This window comes from Hippopotamus amphibius, chromosome 16 (genome assembly GCF_030028045.1).
Source record: "Hippopotamus amphibius kiboko isolate mHipAmp2 chromosome 16, mHipAmp2.hap2, whole genome shotgun sequence".
NCBI classification, from domain to species: domain Eukaryota; kingdom Metazoa; phylum Chordata; class Mammalia; order Artiodactyla; family Hippopotamidae; genus Hippopotamus; species Hippopotamus amphibius.
The window spans coordinates 4,743,083-4,758,806 of record NC_080201.1 but is presented as its reverse complement, the minus strand read 5'-3'; the positions used below and the strand labels follow the sequence as shown (position 1 = coordinate 4,758,806).

The 15,724-nt window shown below is 51.3% G+C and overlaps 1 protein-coding gene across 3 annotated transcripts in view; it reads left to right on the top strand.

Annotated features, from left to right (window-relative positions):
- Positions 1-15,724, top strand: part of NECAB2 (N-terminal EF-hand calcium binding protein 2) — a 38,741-nt gene that overhangs the window by 19,801 nt on the left and 3,216 nt on the right. For all 3 annotated transcript variants that reach the window (XM_057713616.1, XM_057713615.1, XM_057713617.1), the window contains 5 exons: positions 7,765-7,901; positions 10,342-10,460; positions 10,670-10,749; positions 13,808-13,861; positions 14,402-14,514. In XM_057713616.1, coding sequence (XP_057569599.1) covers positions 7,765-7,901; positions 10,342-10,460; positions 10,670-10,749; positions 13,808-13,861; positions 14,402-14,514 — 503 coding nt within the window. The remainder of the gene's footprint in view (positions 1-7,764; positions 7,902-10,341; positions 10,461-10,669; positions 10,750-13,807; positions 13,862-14,401; positions 14,515-15,724) is intronic.

The following is a 15,724-nucleotide window of genomic DNA, read 5'->3' as shown; positions in this document are numbered from 1 at the left end:
ATGGAATGCTTAAATTTTTTTGGATAATAAAGTTTGGAATTTTAGAAATCTGCCTTTGAATGATATTGTCACTGCAATGATAGATTTTGGTATATAGTATTAATATTTCCTTTCTCAATATTCTCTAATAGTTTATGTCCTCACGCATTTCTCATTTCCTGGTGTTAGGCTAAAACCAAGTGACCAGTATACTGTTCATATTCTTTTTTTTCTAACGTGTTGAAAACATATTATTTTGATCTTTTATTTATTTATTTTATTTGGTGGCACCAGGTCTTAGTTGTGGCAGGCAGGCTCCTTAGTTGCAGCACTTGGGCTCCTTAGTTGTAGCATGTGAACTCCTAGTTGCAGCATGCATGTGAGATCTAGTTCCCTGACCAGGGATCGAACCCAGCCCCGTGCATTGGGAGTGTGGAGTCTTATCCACTGCACCACCAGGGAAGTCCCATATTCTTTTGTTTTTATAATTATCCCATGGATACTTGGGAAGAAGATGTGGATCAACCTTTCAGAGTATCAACTCTAAAAATAGCTATCCCTTCTTTGTTGTGAAATATATGTTGTTAAAAGACAACTTTGTAAAAAGGTAAAATTGTGTCTCTTGTACAAGTATAAAATGTACACATGTGAAAGAGTTTATTTAACTCATTAATGTGAGAACCAGTAAGATGTTACACAGCCTCCAAGGAAAACGCAAAGAGCATTTGCCATGTGTGTGGGCAACCGGGAGTTCTGAGATGAATCTGTGAATAAGTGCAGAATTGGGCACCATCCACCAGACAGCAGTCAGCTGCATTCTGCCAGACAAGATGCACATGCATTTCTGCAGGTGAGAATTACTTGCATTATTGTTAACTTTTTAGATGCTAGAGTTTTTTTGTTTTGTTTTTGTGTTTAGGTGCTAGAGTCTTAAAAGTAGCTTCCAAACAAGGAAGGACCTGGATAACCCAGGAGGGTGTGTTAAGACAAGGAGCACAGTAATCTTTTTTGCCCATTTCACGTTTTCCCATTAATGCACTTTACAATAGACATTTATTATTTCCAATGTATCTGCCCTGTGGGACACTGGTGAGCTAATCTCTCACATTACACTGTGTTTTATCATTTAATCTTTATGCTTCTAATATTTTCCTTCCTGTATATTTAGCCCTGCTGTTTGATGCCTGTAGACCTTGTTATAATAATACTTTTGTTACATAAAAGGTACACATTCAATATTCAAAACTTAGGAAGTAGAGGAAAGTATAAAGAAAAATTTCAGATCACTTCTAATTCTCGCTATCTCTAACCACTGTTACCATTTCAGTTTATTATCTTTGAACCTTTTTTTCCTAAGGGTATTTCGCTAATACACTGAAAATCATTCTGGATACAAAAATTTTCTGCCTTTTTTCACCTAACATTTTAACAAACACTTTTCCCATGTTATTAAGACTGTTTAAAAAAAGTATCATTTTAAATATTCTTACTTAAATGTACACACCGTTCCTCTGTTGTTGGGAATGTTAGAGCATTTCCAGGTTTTTGCTGTTGTCAATTGACACTGTAATCTTGGGACATAAATATTTGTCCACATTTTGCATTATTTCTTCAGGATAGTTTATCAAAAGTGGAAAATTACTGAGCAGGGTAAGGCTCTTGATATAAAGCAGAATTGCCTTATAAAGTGGTTACATTCATCTACTCTCCCCCAAGCCATACTTATAGCAATATCCTCTCCCGTTGCACAGAGATTTAATACTGCACAAAGATTTAATAATGTCATGTCCTTGTAATGCATTACGCCTTTTGTCATTTATTCTTACCCTTTCAATCTTATGTAATACTTTGCCATTTAAAGTCTACCTTGATCGTGATATTGGAGCTTGTCCTAGTCATTCTATCAAATTTGGTAGAAGAATCTTTGCACAGGCTTTTCTTTGCAAATCCTTTGGTGTTTTTTTTTTTTTAATACATATTTATTGGAGTATAATTGCTTTACAGTGTGGTGCTAGTTTCTGCTGTACAACAAAGTGAATCAGCTATATTTACACATATATCCCCATATCCCCTCCCTCTTGAGCCTCCCTCCCACCTTCCCCACCCCACCCCTCTAGGTCATCACAAAGCATCCTGTGCTCTACAGCAGCTTCGCACTAGCCATGTATTTTACAATTGGTAGTGTACATATGTCAGTGCTACTCTCTCACTACATGCCAGCCTCCCCTTCCCCCTCCCCGTGCCCTCAAGGCCGTTCTCTATGTCTACCTCTTTATTCCTGCCCTGTCACTAGGTTCATCAGTACCGTTTTTCTAGATTCCATAATATATGCGTTAGCATTTGGTATTTGTTTTTCTCTTTCTGACTTCACTCTGTGTGACAGACTCTAGGTGCATCCACCTCACTGCAAATAACTCAGTTTTGTTTCTTTTTATGGCTGAGTAATAATTCAAAAAGATACATGTACCACAATGTTCATTGCAGCGCTATTTACAACATCCGGACATGGAAACAACCTAAATGCCCATCGACAGACGATAGCCACTGCAGATGTGGCACACATTATATACAAAGGAATACTGCTTCTGTGCTCTTTTGCTTCAGATATGCCTCCAGGTGGATCTCGTTTAATCATATCTGGGGCTGTGTCTTCCTGTGGGGCCGTTTAGGCTGATTTTCTTTACTGTTACGATCTGTCTGGCCTGGCTGCTGTCATAGTCTCATATGCTTCCCGTTTTTTAATGATCCTTCATCTTTTTTGACATTTTATCTTTGGGTAGTCTGCTTTGGCGGTAGCACTGATTATGATTTCAGAGGTAAACATTCTAGTTTTCATTTCACCAGGGACTTCTTAAACATGCATTGTTAACGGTCTCAATCCTGTTTTTATACCTGGCTAGTAACGAACACTCTGTTCCCTCTTGTGAAATTAGAACAGGTTTTGAGATGACTGGCTCTTTTCCACACTTGGACACTCTTCGTCGACTTAATCCAGTGTGATTAAAATTTCACTATTAGCGGTTAATGTTTTTATCTCCTGACTTCTGTAACCTTAATTTTAACTTGGGAGATCATCAGCCTCACTTTTTTTTTTTCACAACTTCCCTCTTCAAGACTTTTTTTTGGCTGCGTTGGGTCTTGGTTGCTGCGCGCGGGCTTTCTCTAGTTGCAGCGAGCGGGGGCTACTCTTCGTTGTGGTGCGCGGGCTCCTCATTGCAGTGGCGTCTCTTGTTGTGGAGCACGGGCTCTAGGTGTGTGGGCTTTGACAGTTGCAGCACAAGGGCTCAGTAGTTGTGGATCACAGGCTCTAGAGTACAGGCTCAGTAGTTGTGGTGCACGGGCTTAGGTGCTCCGCAGCATGTGGGATCTTCCTGGCCCAGGGCTCAAACCCGTGTCCCCTGCATTGGCAGGCAGATTCTTAACCACTGCACCACCAGGGAAGTTCCTATTCAAGAATTTTTTTCTCAGATTCAGCCCTAGAAGATTTGGGAGAAATTCCTAGGCGTCGTTTGCCAGAAAGGTGCTCATCTGGTAAACTTTCAGAGGTTTGCAGATTTCCGAAGGTATCCCTGTTATCCTGCATGTAAATAACTTATCCACATAATGCAAAATTCCCAGCTCTGTTCCTTTCCCTCTGGAATCTGTGGAGCTGGCCTCTAGGCTGAGGCATCAGTGGTGGTAGAGGAGAAAACTGCACAAGCTGCATTTTTACCCTTTAAAAAAAAAAAACTTGCCTTTTTTTTTTTTTTGAATTCATCTAACCAGTTACACTTATTCATCCCTCAGTGTGCCCTGAGTCACTTATCTGGGTGCTTTTAACACACTCACTGTAGCTTGTTCTTCTGCTTGATGGCTTCTAGTGGCTTTTCTCTCTTTTTTCAGTTTTTTTTTTTTTTTGGTTACCTCGTTATGTCTTCTTGTTCTTTGAGGGTCATTCGTTTGTCCAGAGTCCGTTGATCACAGGATAGCGTGTGAGTTCAGCCGTCTGCTGGGAAGGATCACTGATCACTGCAGGGCATCAGGCTGCCGGAACCGGACACGCTTTCTGCTGTGGGCTCGTTGCCTGCCTCCAGCGCGCCGGGGCTGGTGGGAGGGCCGCCTCCACGCCGCCCGTCTGGCCTGCGCGCGCCTCTCCTCTCGGCCCCCGTCAACCCCCGCCTGTGTTCCCCTGCTCCCCGCCCTCGCCTCCATCTCTCCGTCTCTCCGTCTCTAGCCGTGGCTCCTTTGTGCAATTATCGCTAATTAATTCCCGGTCCGCGTGATGGATGGTTTAATTTTCTTTCCCTGAGAGCCCTTGCCCGGCCAGGGACTGGGCAGAATTCCAAGGTGCCAGGGCAGGTGGCTCTGGCGGGTGGGGTCTTGGCAGAGGAGGCCCGAGAGCAGCACAGGGCTTGCAGAGCCGGCTCCCAGCACAGTGTCATCCCGGAGTGACCTGGCTAAGCCAGCCTCCTCCCTCCCCCCTGTCAAGGCTTTTGAAGCCAAAAGAAACTCAACCGAATCCAGGAGCACTGAGCAATGTCTCTGCTGCAGATTCTTGACAAAAGGCGAAATTGTCTCACATCACAGAGCAAAACCGATGGAAAACCCTCTTCATCTTATGCCCCAGGGTTCCTATTCTCGTGGCCTCTAAGTGCCCCCTCCCGCCCCCCCCAGACTCCCCTTTAGTCCCCTCCCTCTGGGGACTCTGTCTCAGGCACTTTCTTTGGGGGGACAGTTTAACCTCTCCAGCTGCTTTGGATTCTCTTCTGCCGCTTCTCTGGGTGGCAGCATGAAGGCCCAGGGCCAGAGAATCCACCTTTTTATGTTTAAAGGCAAAATTGTGTTATTTATTTCGGGGGCACATGGAGCACTTAGGAGATGCAGGATTCCTCTAATGAGAGAGACAGGGCCTCGCTGTGCTGCCCAGGCTGGGGTGCGGTGGCTATTCACAGGCACACCCCACCTCATCAGCACAGGAGGGTTTTGGGGTTTTTTTGTTTTTATGGAAGTATAGTTGATACATAAGGTTGTTTTAGTTGTTTCTGATGTACAGCAAAGTGATTCAGTTTCATATATATATATATATATATACACATATTGTTTTTCATATTCCTTTCCATTATGGTTTATCCTAGGATATTAAATATAGTTCCCTGTGCTCTACAGGAGGACCTTGTTGTTTATCCATTCCATATATAATAGTTTGCATCTGCTAACCACAAACTCCCACTCCATCTCTCCTCCAACCCCATCCTCCTTGGCAACAAGCCTGTTCTCTATGTCTGTGAGCTTGTTTCTGTTTCATAAATAAGATCATTTATGTCAGATTTTAGATTCCACATGTAAGTGATGTACTGTGGTATTTGTCTTTCTGACTGACTTCACTTAGTGTGATACTATCTAGATAATCTCTGCAAATGACGTTATTTCGTCCTTTTTTATGGCTGAGTAATATTCCGTTGTATATGTGCCACATCTTCTTTATCCATTCCTCTGTCAGTGGACAATTAGGTTGCTTCCATGTCTTGACTATTGTAAATAGTGCTGCTGTGAACACAGGGGTGCATGTATGTTTTCGAATTATGGTATTGTCTGGATATATGCCCAGGAGTGGGATTGCTGGGTCATGTGGTAGCTCTATTTTTCATTTTTTTAAGGAACTTTCATACTGTTCTCCGTAGTGGTTGCACCAATTTACATTCCCACCAACAGTGTAGGAGGGCTCCCTTTTCTCCACACCCTCTCCAGCATTTGTTGTTTGTAGACTTTTTGATGATGGCCATTCTGACTGATGTGAGGAGATACCTCACCGTAGTTTTGATTTGCATGTCTCTAATAATGAGTGATGTTGAGCAGCTTTTCATGTGCCTGTTGGCCATCTTGATGTCTTCTTTGGAGAAATGTCTGTTTAGGTCTTCTGCCCATTTTTCGATTGGGTCTTTGTTGTTGTTGTTGAGTTGTATGAGCTGTTTGTATATTTTGGAAAGTAAGCCCTTGTTGGTCGCATCATTGGCAAATGTTTTCTCGAGTCCATAGGTGGTCTTTTCTTTTTTTCTTTTTTTTATAGTTTCCTTTGCTGTGCAAAAGCTTTTAAGTTTGATTAGGTACCATTTGTTTATTTTTATTTTTATTTCTATTGCCTTGGGAGACTGACGTAAGAAAACAGTGGTACGATTTATGTCAGAGAATGTTTTGCCTATGTTCTCTTCTAGGAGTTTTATGGTGTCATGCCTTATGTTTAGGTCTTTAAGCCATTTTGAGTTTATTTTTGTGTATGGTGAGAGGCTGTGTTCTAATGTCACTGATGTAGATGCAGCTGTCCAGCTTTCCCAGCACCACTTGCTGAAGAGACTTTTTCTCCATTGTATATTCTTGCCTCCTTTGTCGAATATTAATTGACTGTAGGTGTGTGGGTTTATTTCTGGGTTTTCTGTTCAGTTCCATTGATCCATATGTCTGTTTTTGTGCCAATATCACACTGTTTTGATTACTGTAGCTTTGTAGTATTGTCTGAAGTCTGGGAGAGTTATGGCTCCTGCTTTGTTTTTTCCTCAAGATTGCTTTGGCAATTCTGGGTCTTTTATGGTTCCATATAAAATTTTGGATTATTGGTTCTAATTCTGTGAAAAATGTCATGGATAGTTTGATAGGGATTGCATTAAATCTGTAGATTGCTTTGGGTAGTATTGCCATTTTAACAATATTTTTCCAATACAAAAGCATGGGATATCTTTCCATTTCTTTGACTCCTCTTTAATTTCCTTTATTAATGATTTATAGTTCTCAGGGTATAAGTCTTTCACCTCTTTGCTTAAGTTTATTCCTAGGCATTTTTTTGGGTGCTATTTTATTTTTATTTTATTAATTCATTAATTTATTTATTTTTGGCTGCATTGGGTCTTTGTTGCTGTGCGCGGGCTTTCTCTAGTTGTGGCGAGCAGGTGCTACTCTTTGTTGTGGTGCGAGGGCTTCTCATTGTGGGGGCTTCTCTTGTAGTGGAGCATGGGCTCTAGGCGCACGGGCTTCAGTAGTTGTGGCTCTCGGGCTCTAGAGCGCAGGCTCATTAGTCGTGGCGCACGGGCTTCGTTGCTCTGCAGCATGTGGGATCTTCCCGGACCAGGGCTCGAACCCGTGTGCCCTGCATTGGCAGGTGGATTCTTAACCACTGTGCCACCAGGGAAGCCCCTGGTGCAGCTTTAAAAGGTGTTGTTTTCTACATTCCCTTTCTGGTATTTCATTGTTAGTGTAAAGAAATGCAACCTATTTCTGAATGTTAATCTTGCATCCTGCTGCTTTGCTTATTTCATTTATTAGATCTAGTAGTTTTTGTGTGGCGTCCTTAGGGTTTTCTATATATAGTATTGTGTCATCTGCATATAGTGACAACGTTACCTCTTCCTTTCCAATTTGGATACCTTTTATTTCGTTTTGTCATGTGGTTGCTGTGGCTGGGACTTCCATCACTGTATTGAATAGAAGTGACCACCACCATCTTTATCGTCACCCTCAGCATCAGCATGTTTGTCATAGCAGCTACTGTACACTGGGTGTCTGCTATGAGATAGACAGATGCTACGGTGATTTCTGTTGTGGTCGTGGAGGTCACAGAACTAGTAATTGGTGCAGCCAGGGCTCAAACCTTGGTCTCTGAGTCCACAGTCCCTGCCTTCATGCAGGAGCCCTGGGTGCCCCCATCCCAGTGCAAAGCAGAGACACCGACCCCAGGTGTCCCCCCACCTCTGTACCGGATCTCCACTCACGATCCCTCCCCAGCCCCTTTCCGCTCCGCGCCCCTCCCCTCCGCAGGTGTACGAGGGCGGGAGCCACGTGGACCAGTTTGTGACGCGCTTCCTCCTGAAGGAGACGGCCAATCAGATCCAGTCCCTGCTGAGCTCGGTGGAGAGCGCGGTGGAGGCCATCGAGGAGCAGACCAGCCAGATCCGGTGCGTCGAAGGGGCCTCGCAGGGTCCTGTGGGAGTGGGCTGTGCGTGCGCTGGCCTGCTGCTTGGTGGGGACATTGGTGTGCTTGGAGGCTGGGTGACCTTGGGCGGGCTGCTGCCTCTCCCTGTGCTTGCACCTCCCCAGCTGTTGCGTGGGGACCATTATACACCTCCCTCCTCATAGAGTTAGGACTAGTTCCTAGACGCGGGTCGATTTTGCCACATTTCCGTATCGCTCACATAATTGTTGAGCTAAAACCACTGTATCGTTGGACTCATTTTTTAAAACCGGGGAATAAATGTAAGAAACTGTAGTGGGTATTACCATCATCGAAGAACAAGCATCCCATGCTGTGAGTGAAGAAATTGTAAAAGTAAGCCCTGTTGGTGCCCGCAGCCAGCTTGGACCCTGAGTGTGAGGCCTGCTCCCTTTTTGTTCCAAAAGAGAGGCTGTGAGATGGTAGATGGGCGATGAAAACAGAGCCTCAAACCCTGACCTCAGAAACACTGAAGGAGCAGTGAAACGGAGTGGTTTTCTCCCAGTGTTCATTAGTGTTATTTAAAGCCTTGTTTGTGGGTCCTTGAAGCCGTGGAAAAGCACCTGGGGTCCCCCGCCTTTAGAGGGGACCCTGCTGAGGCTGTGAGCCTGGGGTCTGGAGAGGAGCAGTCTCATTCCGGCTCGGTGGGGCCAGCCCCTGGGGACCATGGGCCCACGCATTTGCTGTCCCAAGTTCCGACCAACTGCTGTTTGCCTGCTCATGCCTGAAAAGCTGATGTGCCCGGGGCAAAGGGGAAATAAAGAAACAGAAACAGGCGGGGGCAACTGCCAGATGCCCAGACGTTACTGAGCCTTGAATCTCGGCTGTGGTTTCCCAGGCAGAGACCGTGCACAGCAGGCTGCTGGCTGCTGGGGGTGGGGTTTTACGTGTGTGTTTTGGTTGGTGGGGGCTGGTGCCACTCAGACACGATTGCAAAGGCTGCTGGATGATACTGTTCGCAAAATGCATTTGCTCTGAGCTCCTGCAGCCCCGTCACCTGGGAAATGCATGGTGCACGTTCCTGGGCCCCGGCTGTGCCCGCTGGATTAGGGTCCCTGGGAGCTGAGCCCGGGACTCTGCATCCGTGATCAGTCGTGTGATTCCGAGGGTCCCCAAGGTTAACAGCCCCAGCTCTGGAAGCTGTCACGTAGATTTTCTTCATTTTAAAAATCACTATCCTGATTAAAAAAACTCGTGGTTTCTATCCTGCTGCAGAACAGAGGACCGCGGCACGATTTTCACAGCTGATTTCCGGCACTTTGGCCGCTGTGTCTCGTGTCGGCGGTTCCACCTGCCCGCCCCCCGTTTCGGAACCTTACTTTGGGATGTTGGTGGCAGGGGTGGCACACCGCGATGGGGAGACACATCCGCCGCACCTGCGCCCCCACCTCAAACCGCCCAAATCTCAGCTGTTTGGGCTCTCAGCTGCGGGTCCCCCCGGGCATCCTGTTTCCCAGCCCTGGGGACCTCGTGACCCAGGCACGAGCCACTGGCTCAGACCCTGCCGCCCTTGGGGGACTCCCGCTGCACCCACTCAAGGTCTGCATTTGCAGAGGCGCCAGGATTGACACCTCGAAGACTCAGCCAGCCTTTCTCCTCCCGTGGCGGGTGGGGTTGGCCCCTCTGCACAGGGAGAGGCTGCTGGGCTTTCAGGCTCACAGGAGGCAGACACGCTGGGGACCGGGCGTGTCAGCCGTGCACACAGGATTGTGTGTCTGTGTGTACTTGTAGGTCTGTGGTGAGTTTTCCGGCATTTTTGCACATGGGGGTTTGGGCGTTTGTTGAGTCCCTGCTACGCGCCAGGCATAGTGTTTGGTGGGCCGTGTGCGCGTGTCAGGGATGCCGGGGCAGGCACCTGTGTGCACATCGGTGTGCGTTGGGGGTGGTGTCGGGACGGGATGGGGCCAGGCTGAGGTCAGGATCACAGAGTTTTGTCTTGTTAGATGCCCTCTCTCGACTGTGTCTTAGGGCTTCGTTTTCTGGACGGAGGCTTGTTAGCAAACCCAGGCTCACACCCCAGCGGGCACTGAACGCTGAAGCAGCTCCTTGGGAGGCCGGCAGGCCCAAGGGGGGGCAGCTGTGAGCCACGGGGAGGGTGGGCGCCTGGCTCAGCCTCACGCCAGCCCTGGAACCCAACCTTCCCCTGAACAGGGCCTGGATTCCTGGAAAGGATCTGAGTTCCCATCCCGCCCCTGCCCCGCTAGCAGCGTGGCCTCGGCCTGTGGGCCCAGCGTCCTCCCCTGTAAAACAAAGGCCACAGTGTCCTCTCCCAGGGACGGGGCTCCACAGGGCGGGCTCCATGCACGTGTCATCCCACTGTTGGTGCTGAATGTTTGTCGGAGCTGCTGCAAGCAGACAGGGCCCTGCAGCCGCCCTCACAGTGTGTGTCCCCGCTCACTCTGCAGACAGAACCACAGCAAACCCAGCCACGGTGTGGTGGAGACCTGGTCTGGGAGCCCCACTCCCCCCTACGCCCCCAACCACAAGCTCATGGCCACGGAGCAAGGAAAGAACTTTCCGCCTGGTGAGAGACAGAGGTGGCCTGGAGTGGGGGGCACTGGCTGGGGAGTCCTTGGAGGGATCCTGAGAGTGGTCCAGATAGGGCCTGGGCCTCCCATGGGGATGGAGACTGGGAGGGCTGGGGGCAGGTCACAGTCCCTGAGGGAGGCTGGGAGCTCCCCCCTCCCAGGCCTGGCCCTGCCCACCATCAGTGTCTCTGTTCCTCTTTCCCAGTCACCTCGGACCCCAAGGAGGAGGGCCTGGAAGCTCAGATCAGCAGGTTGGCAGGGCTGATAGGACGGCTGGAGAACAAGGTGAGCCCACTGAGCCCCCACCTCCGTCCCTCCATCCTCCCTCCACCCTCCCAGCCCCCAGGGAGTGCAGAGTTAGGCCAGAGCTCAAGACAGAAGTCGAGGAGCCTTGGATAGGACATTCCCCAGGTGGAGTGCGGACTTAGGATAGACCTGGGAACATGCCCGTGGTACAGAACCAGGGGAGAGGAGGAGCTGTGGAGGGTGGGCGGAGCCAGGAGGGGCGTCTCAAGGAGCAGAAGGTAGTTGGCAGTGTCCTGGGCAGCAAGGGGACAGAGCTTCGAGGAGGCATTAAGGCGACGGGGTGGTCTGGGCAGGTCTTAGCCTAGACCCAGCAAGGTGGTGAGTGAAGGATGGTGGCGTCCCAGGAGAGATTAGAATGACCGGCAGCGTGAAGTCTTTTAAATGTGACGTGGCATGTCCACAGGTGATGGAAAGAGGTACAGCCTTTATGGAATCATGTTTCCGGAGAATGTTTCATGGCTCAGTAGGTACTCAGGATATGGCCCCAGGGCAGCCAGAGCTGGGGCTTAAACCCAGGCATTTGTTCTCTCACAGATCGAGGCTAGAAATCTGAAATCAGGATGTGTGCAGGGCTGCTTTCTTCTGAGGCCTCTCTCGTTGGCATGTAGATGGTCGTCTTCTCCGTGCATCTGTGTGTCTGGGTCCTGATCTCTTCTTATAAGGACACCAGTCATTGGATTAGAGCCCAGCCATGTGACCTTATTCTAACTTAATCACCTCTTCAAAGGTCCTGTCTCCAAATACAGTCATGTTTTGCGGTACTGGGGATTGGAATTTCAACATATGAATTTTGGGGGAACACAGTTCAGCCCATAACAATGACCATTTGTTGGAAGAAAGAAAATAATTTGCCTTAAGGTTTACCAGTAGGGTTCTGGTATCAGACTGCCTGTATTTGAATCCTGGCTATACCACGTAACAGCTGTGTGACCTTGGGCCAGTGACTTACCCTCTCGGAGCCTCAGAGTCCTCCTCTAACCATGGAAAAAATAATCAGAATAGTACCTCTCACAGGGTCGTTGTGAGGATTAAATAAAATGATGTCTTAATGGCTTAGCACAGAGCCTGCTGCACAGTTAGCATTTAATATCATCAGTGTTATTTAGCAGTTATCATCAGCCATTCGGATGCCACAACGTGTGCACGTACCATACCTGTATATCTACGTAAACCTAGAGAGCAGGTATCTCCAGGCTGTAGGGTTGCAGTGGCAAGTTCACATTTTTCCTACTCTTCTGAATTTTTTATATCTTTTGCCAAAGGGCAAAAGAAAAATAGTGCTTTGATGGGTTTGTGGGTTAGTTCTGAGGGATTCGTGAGGGCAGTGGGTGGGGCTCCCCAGGAGGAGCTGAGACTTGCAGGGGATTCTGAGGGAGGCGGCGGCGATCCCACCTACAGGGCTGAGGGCGAGGTGGGATCTACCCCCCCTTAAAGCCGGCTGCTGGGTGAGAGCGGTGGGAAAGGCTCGGCGGGGACCCTGAGGCCCGGTTGTCATAACAACTCTGCGGGCGCCCCCAGAGGGAGGCTCTTTGAAGCTTATTTTTAGCGCCCCAGTCGCCTTAACAACCGGCTGGCTGGAAACCGAGGAGCACCTGGGCGTCCTGGAAACGGGGCGGGGCCCTCTTCTCGGCTTTTGATTGGTCCGGGCCGCGAGCAGGGGCCAATCCGGGACCGGCTCTGGGCCCCGCCCTCCCCGGGCCAACCTGAGCGTTCCTGGCTCTGCCTGCGTCCCTGAAGCGCTGGGGTGCCCAGGCAGGGAGAGGAGGGCGCAGACGTGGGTGCCGCCGGCCCTCCCCCACCCTCCCCTCCCCTTTACCTCATCCTCACCCTCACTCCCGCATGGCCCTGCTGGCCGGGAGAACCCTAGAGAACCCGTTGCAGCCCCTGCTCTCCAGGCGCCCACCTACACGGTTTTAAAACGATGGAAAGAGAGCTGCCCTGCCAGGTGCACTTGGCCACTTGCAAACACCTACATCCAAACCCTGTGTCCCTGGAAAGTCAGTACCCTCTCTGGGACCGGCTGTGTAACTTACGGGGCCCCTCGTTCCAGCATCATTAAAAGTTTCCAGGTGGTGACCGCATGGGTCCTGGCCCTGCACATCTGCCTCTCTCTCTGTCTTCCTTAACAACCAGCTGGAGTGCCTCACACACATGCTTCTATGGAGAAGGACCTGGGTGCAGGACTGCAGCAGGGACACAGGCTGTCCTCGTGGAGATGGACAGGGCTGGGCACTGAGGTGGTGTTTACTGGGGTGCCCAAGTTAAAGGAGGAAGGATCGCGATTCTGTGAATCAGGAGGGAGACTCAGGCTCTGACCCTGCAGCAGCATCTGTGGCCTCTGGGTTCTCAGCTCTGAAATAGGGATGCTTTCACCATTGTAGACACCAGCCCGTGGTCAGGAGCAGGTGCACAGGGTTCCTGCTTTCCTAGAGCTCACAGTGGAGCAGCCTTGAGCTAGGGGAGTCTGGAAAGTTACAGAAGACTTGGTATAAAGCATTCAGCCCAGGCTTGGCGGAGGGCCGGCAAGCACAGACCACCTCCTTCAGACTGTCATGTTCACGGGGCACCGGGGGTTATGGTTGGGGATGATTTGTAAGTTGTCAGGGAATCTGGTGCCAACAAGGCTGTTGCTGGCAGTTGTGGCAAAACCCCAGCATCCTGGGTGCAGCCAAGTGGAGCCGGCTCTGTGTTCTCTGCGGTAGGGCTGCTTGGCCTCTGCGGCTCCAGTGCCCCCAGATGCCACGGCCAGGAGGATCTGTGCCACTTCCTGTGGCTGGCCTCCCAGCCTGGCTTCCCAGGTCCCCTCTGAGCCAGCACTGTGCCCGGAGGGTGGGCTGAGCCCTACGCACAGAGGCCTGGCCCTCGGAGCTCCCTCCCCTGGAGGCCAGGGACTCCAGAGCCCCTGGAACCTTGGGGGTGGAGGGGCTGGAGCTCTTTGGTGGCCCTGGGTGCTCCAGGGTCATTGTGGTGGTCCTGGAAGCCTCCCTGGCAGAGGTGGCCTCCGTCTCCAGCATCTCCTTACGCTTTGCTGTTGCAGACCCTTTGGTTTGACCTTCAGCAGCATCTCTCAGATGAAGAAGGCACCAACATGGTGAGGACCCCCTCCTGTGGCCCCATCCCTGCCTGAGCCAGGATGCAAGGTGCAGGGGGCTCAGTGTCCCTGACATCCCCTCCCTGGGACCACCACAGGGGCCGATGCAGCCCCAGCCTTGGCCACCCACCCCTCCCAGGAGTGTCCTTAGAGGCTCCAGGGCTGTGATCCCTTTGGCCTGGAGGAACGTGGTCAGCAGGACAGTGACGTCAAAACAGTGATTGAATCAGAAGCAATTTTGCAGGTCACTCATCTTGTCGTCTTGGACCCAGTGCCTTGCAGGCAGCTCCCAGTCTCTTGAGAGCCTCTCTAAACCCCCTTGTCTGTTTTTCCGCACTTGTGGGACTACTTCCTGCATTTGGCTTCATACGTTTAGTTCATTTTCCTCCACCTTTCATGTGTAAGAATGTAAAGTGTGTTTGGCGGGGGCGGGGGGGTTCGTTTTATTTTGACCAAGTTGTCCTGTCCCGGGGAGACTGGGGTTGGGTGGGGTCCTGGGGGGAGCCCGCGGGGTGGCTTACTGGTCCTGTGGCCCCGCAGCATCTGCAGCTGGTCCGGCAGGAGATGGCCGTGTGCCCCGAGCAGCTGGGCGAGTTCCTGGACTCTCTGCGTCAGTACCTGCGGGGCACCGCCGGAGCCAGGAACTGCTTCCAGTGAGTAAGCCGCGGGGCCGGGCGACGGCCAGGCGCTCTGCCTGGGGTGGGAGGCACAGGGCAAGACCAGCCTCGCCCCTGAGAACACACCAGACCCCAGGGAAGCACCTGGCAGGGCGGTTATAAGAGCTGGGTTCAAGTCCTAGCTCGGGCTCTTCCTTGCTGTGCCGACGTGGCAAGTGACTTCACGTCGCTGACCTCCGCGTACTTATGTGCCACGTGGGACCACTGGCTGGACCCGCTCCCTGGGGCGGCTGGAGGCGTCAGTGGAGTCGTGACTGTGGCGGGCGGAGGCCCGTGCCCGGCACCCAGCACCCGCTCAGTGTTAGCTTCTGTGGCGCCTGCCCCTCAGGGCCTCACCGTCTGTCCCTGCTGCCAAGGGCCGCATCCTTGCTGGGGTGCTCCCGGAGGGCTGTTGGCAGAAGCTGCCGGGCTTTCTCTTCTCCCGTCTGGGCCCCACCCGGCAGACAGTAGCCGTAGGCCTCCGTGCCTGCTCCCCGCCTCGATTCTCTCCCTCCCCAGTTGCTTTTTTTGCTCCCGCAAGAGCACGTGTGCGTGCACCTGCTTCCTGGTGAAGCAGGTGGGCCTGGCCCTGGGGGTGCAGCCTGTCAGGCTGCCACTCTTGCTAATTCTGGGTGGTGGGAGAGGAGCAGGTAGAGAGAGACGGATCCGCGTGGTGGTGGGTGCTGTGGAGGCCTGCAAACGGGCGGCGTTGGGGGAGGGGCTGCCTGGGGGCCGGGGCCTGAGTGACGAGCAGCCCTGCCCGCAGAACCCGAGGCTGGGGGAGGTGGTGGGGGACAGGCCAGTGCCCAGACCTGGGGTGGCAGTGGGGGTGCCATGTTTGAGAAAAAGCAAGCAGCTGGTGTGGCTTGACAGCGTGACCGGGGGTGGGGTCAGGGCGGCAGGCAGGCCCCGCTTGTTCCAGGTACCAGGGAGCATGGGGGAGATGCTTCTGCAGGAGGGCGACTCAGTCCTGCCTCCCTTGTGTAGGAAAGGATGGCGACAGGTGTGCAGTTGGGGGCCAGGGAGAGGCCCTGCGGTCACCCAGAGAGGGGACTTGGCCTTGGCGCGACGTGGGCAGGGCTGGCATCTGTTGTGGACGGGGGCTGACTGGGCTTGCCCTTGGCTGGGATGGGGTGGGGGCGGGTGTGGAAAGAGGAGGCAGGGTGGAGTCTGAGATGCTTTGGCTTCAGAAACTTGCTAGAGGATG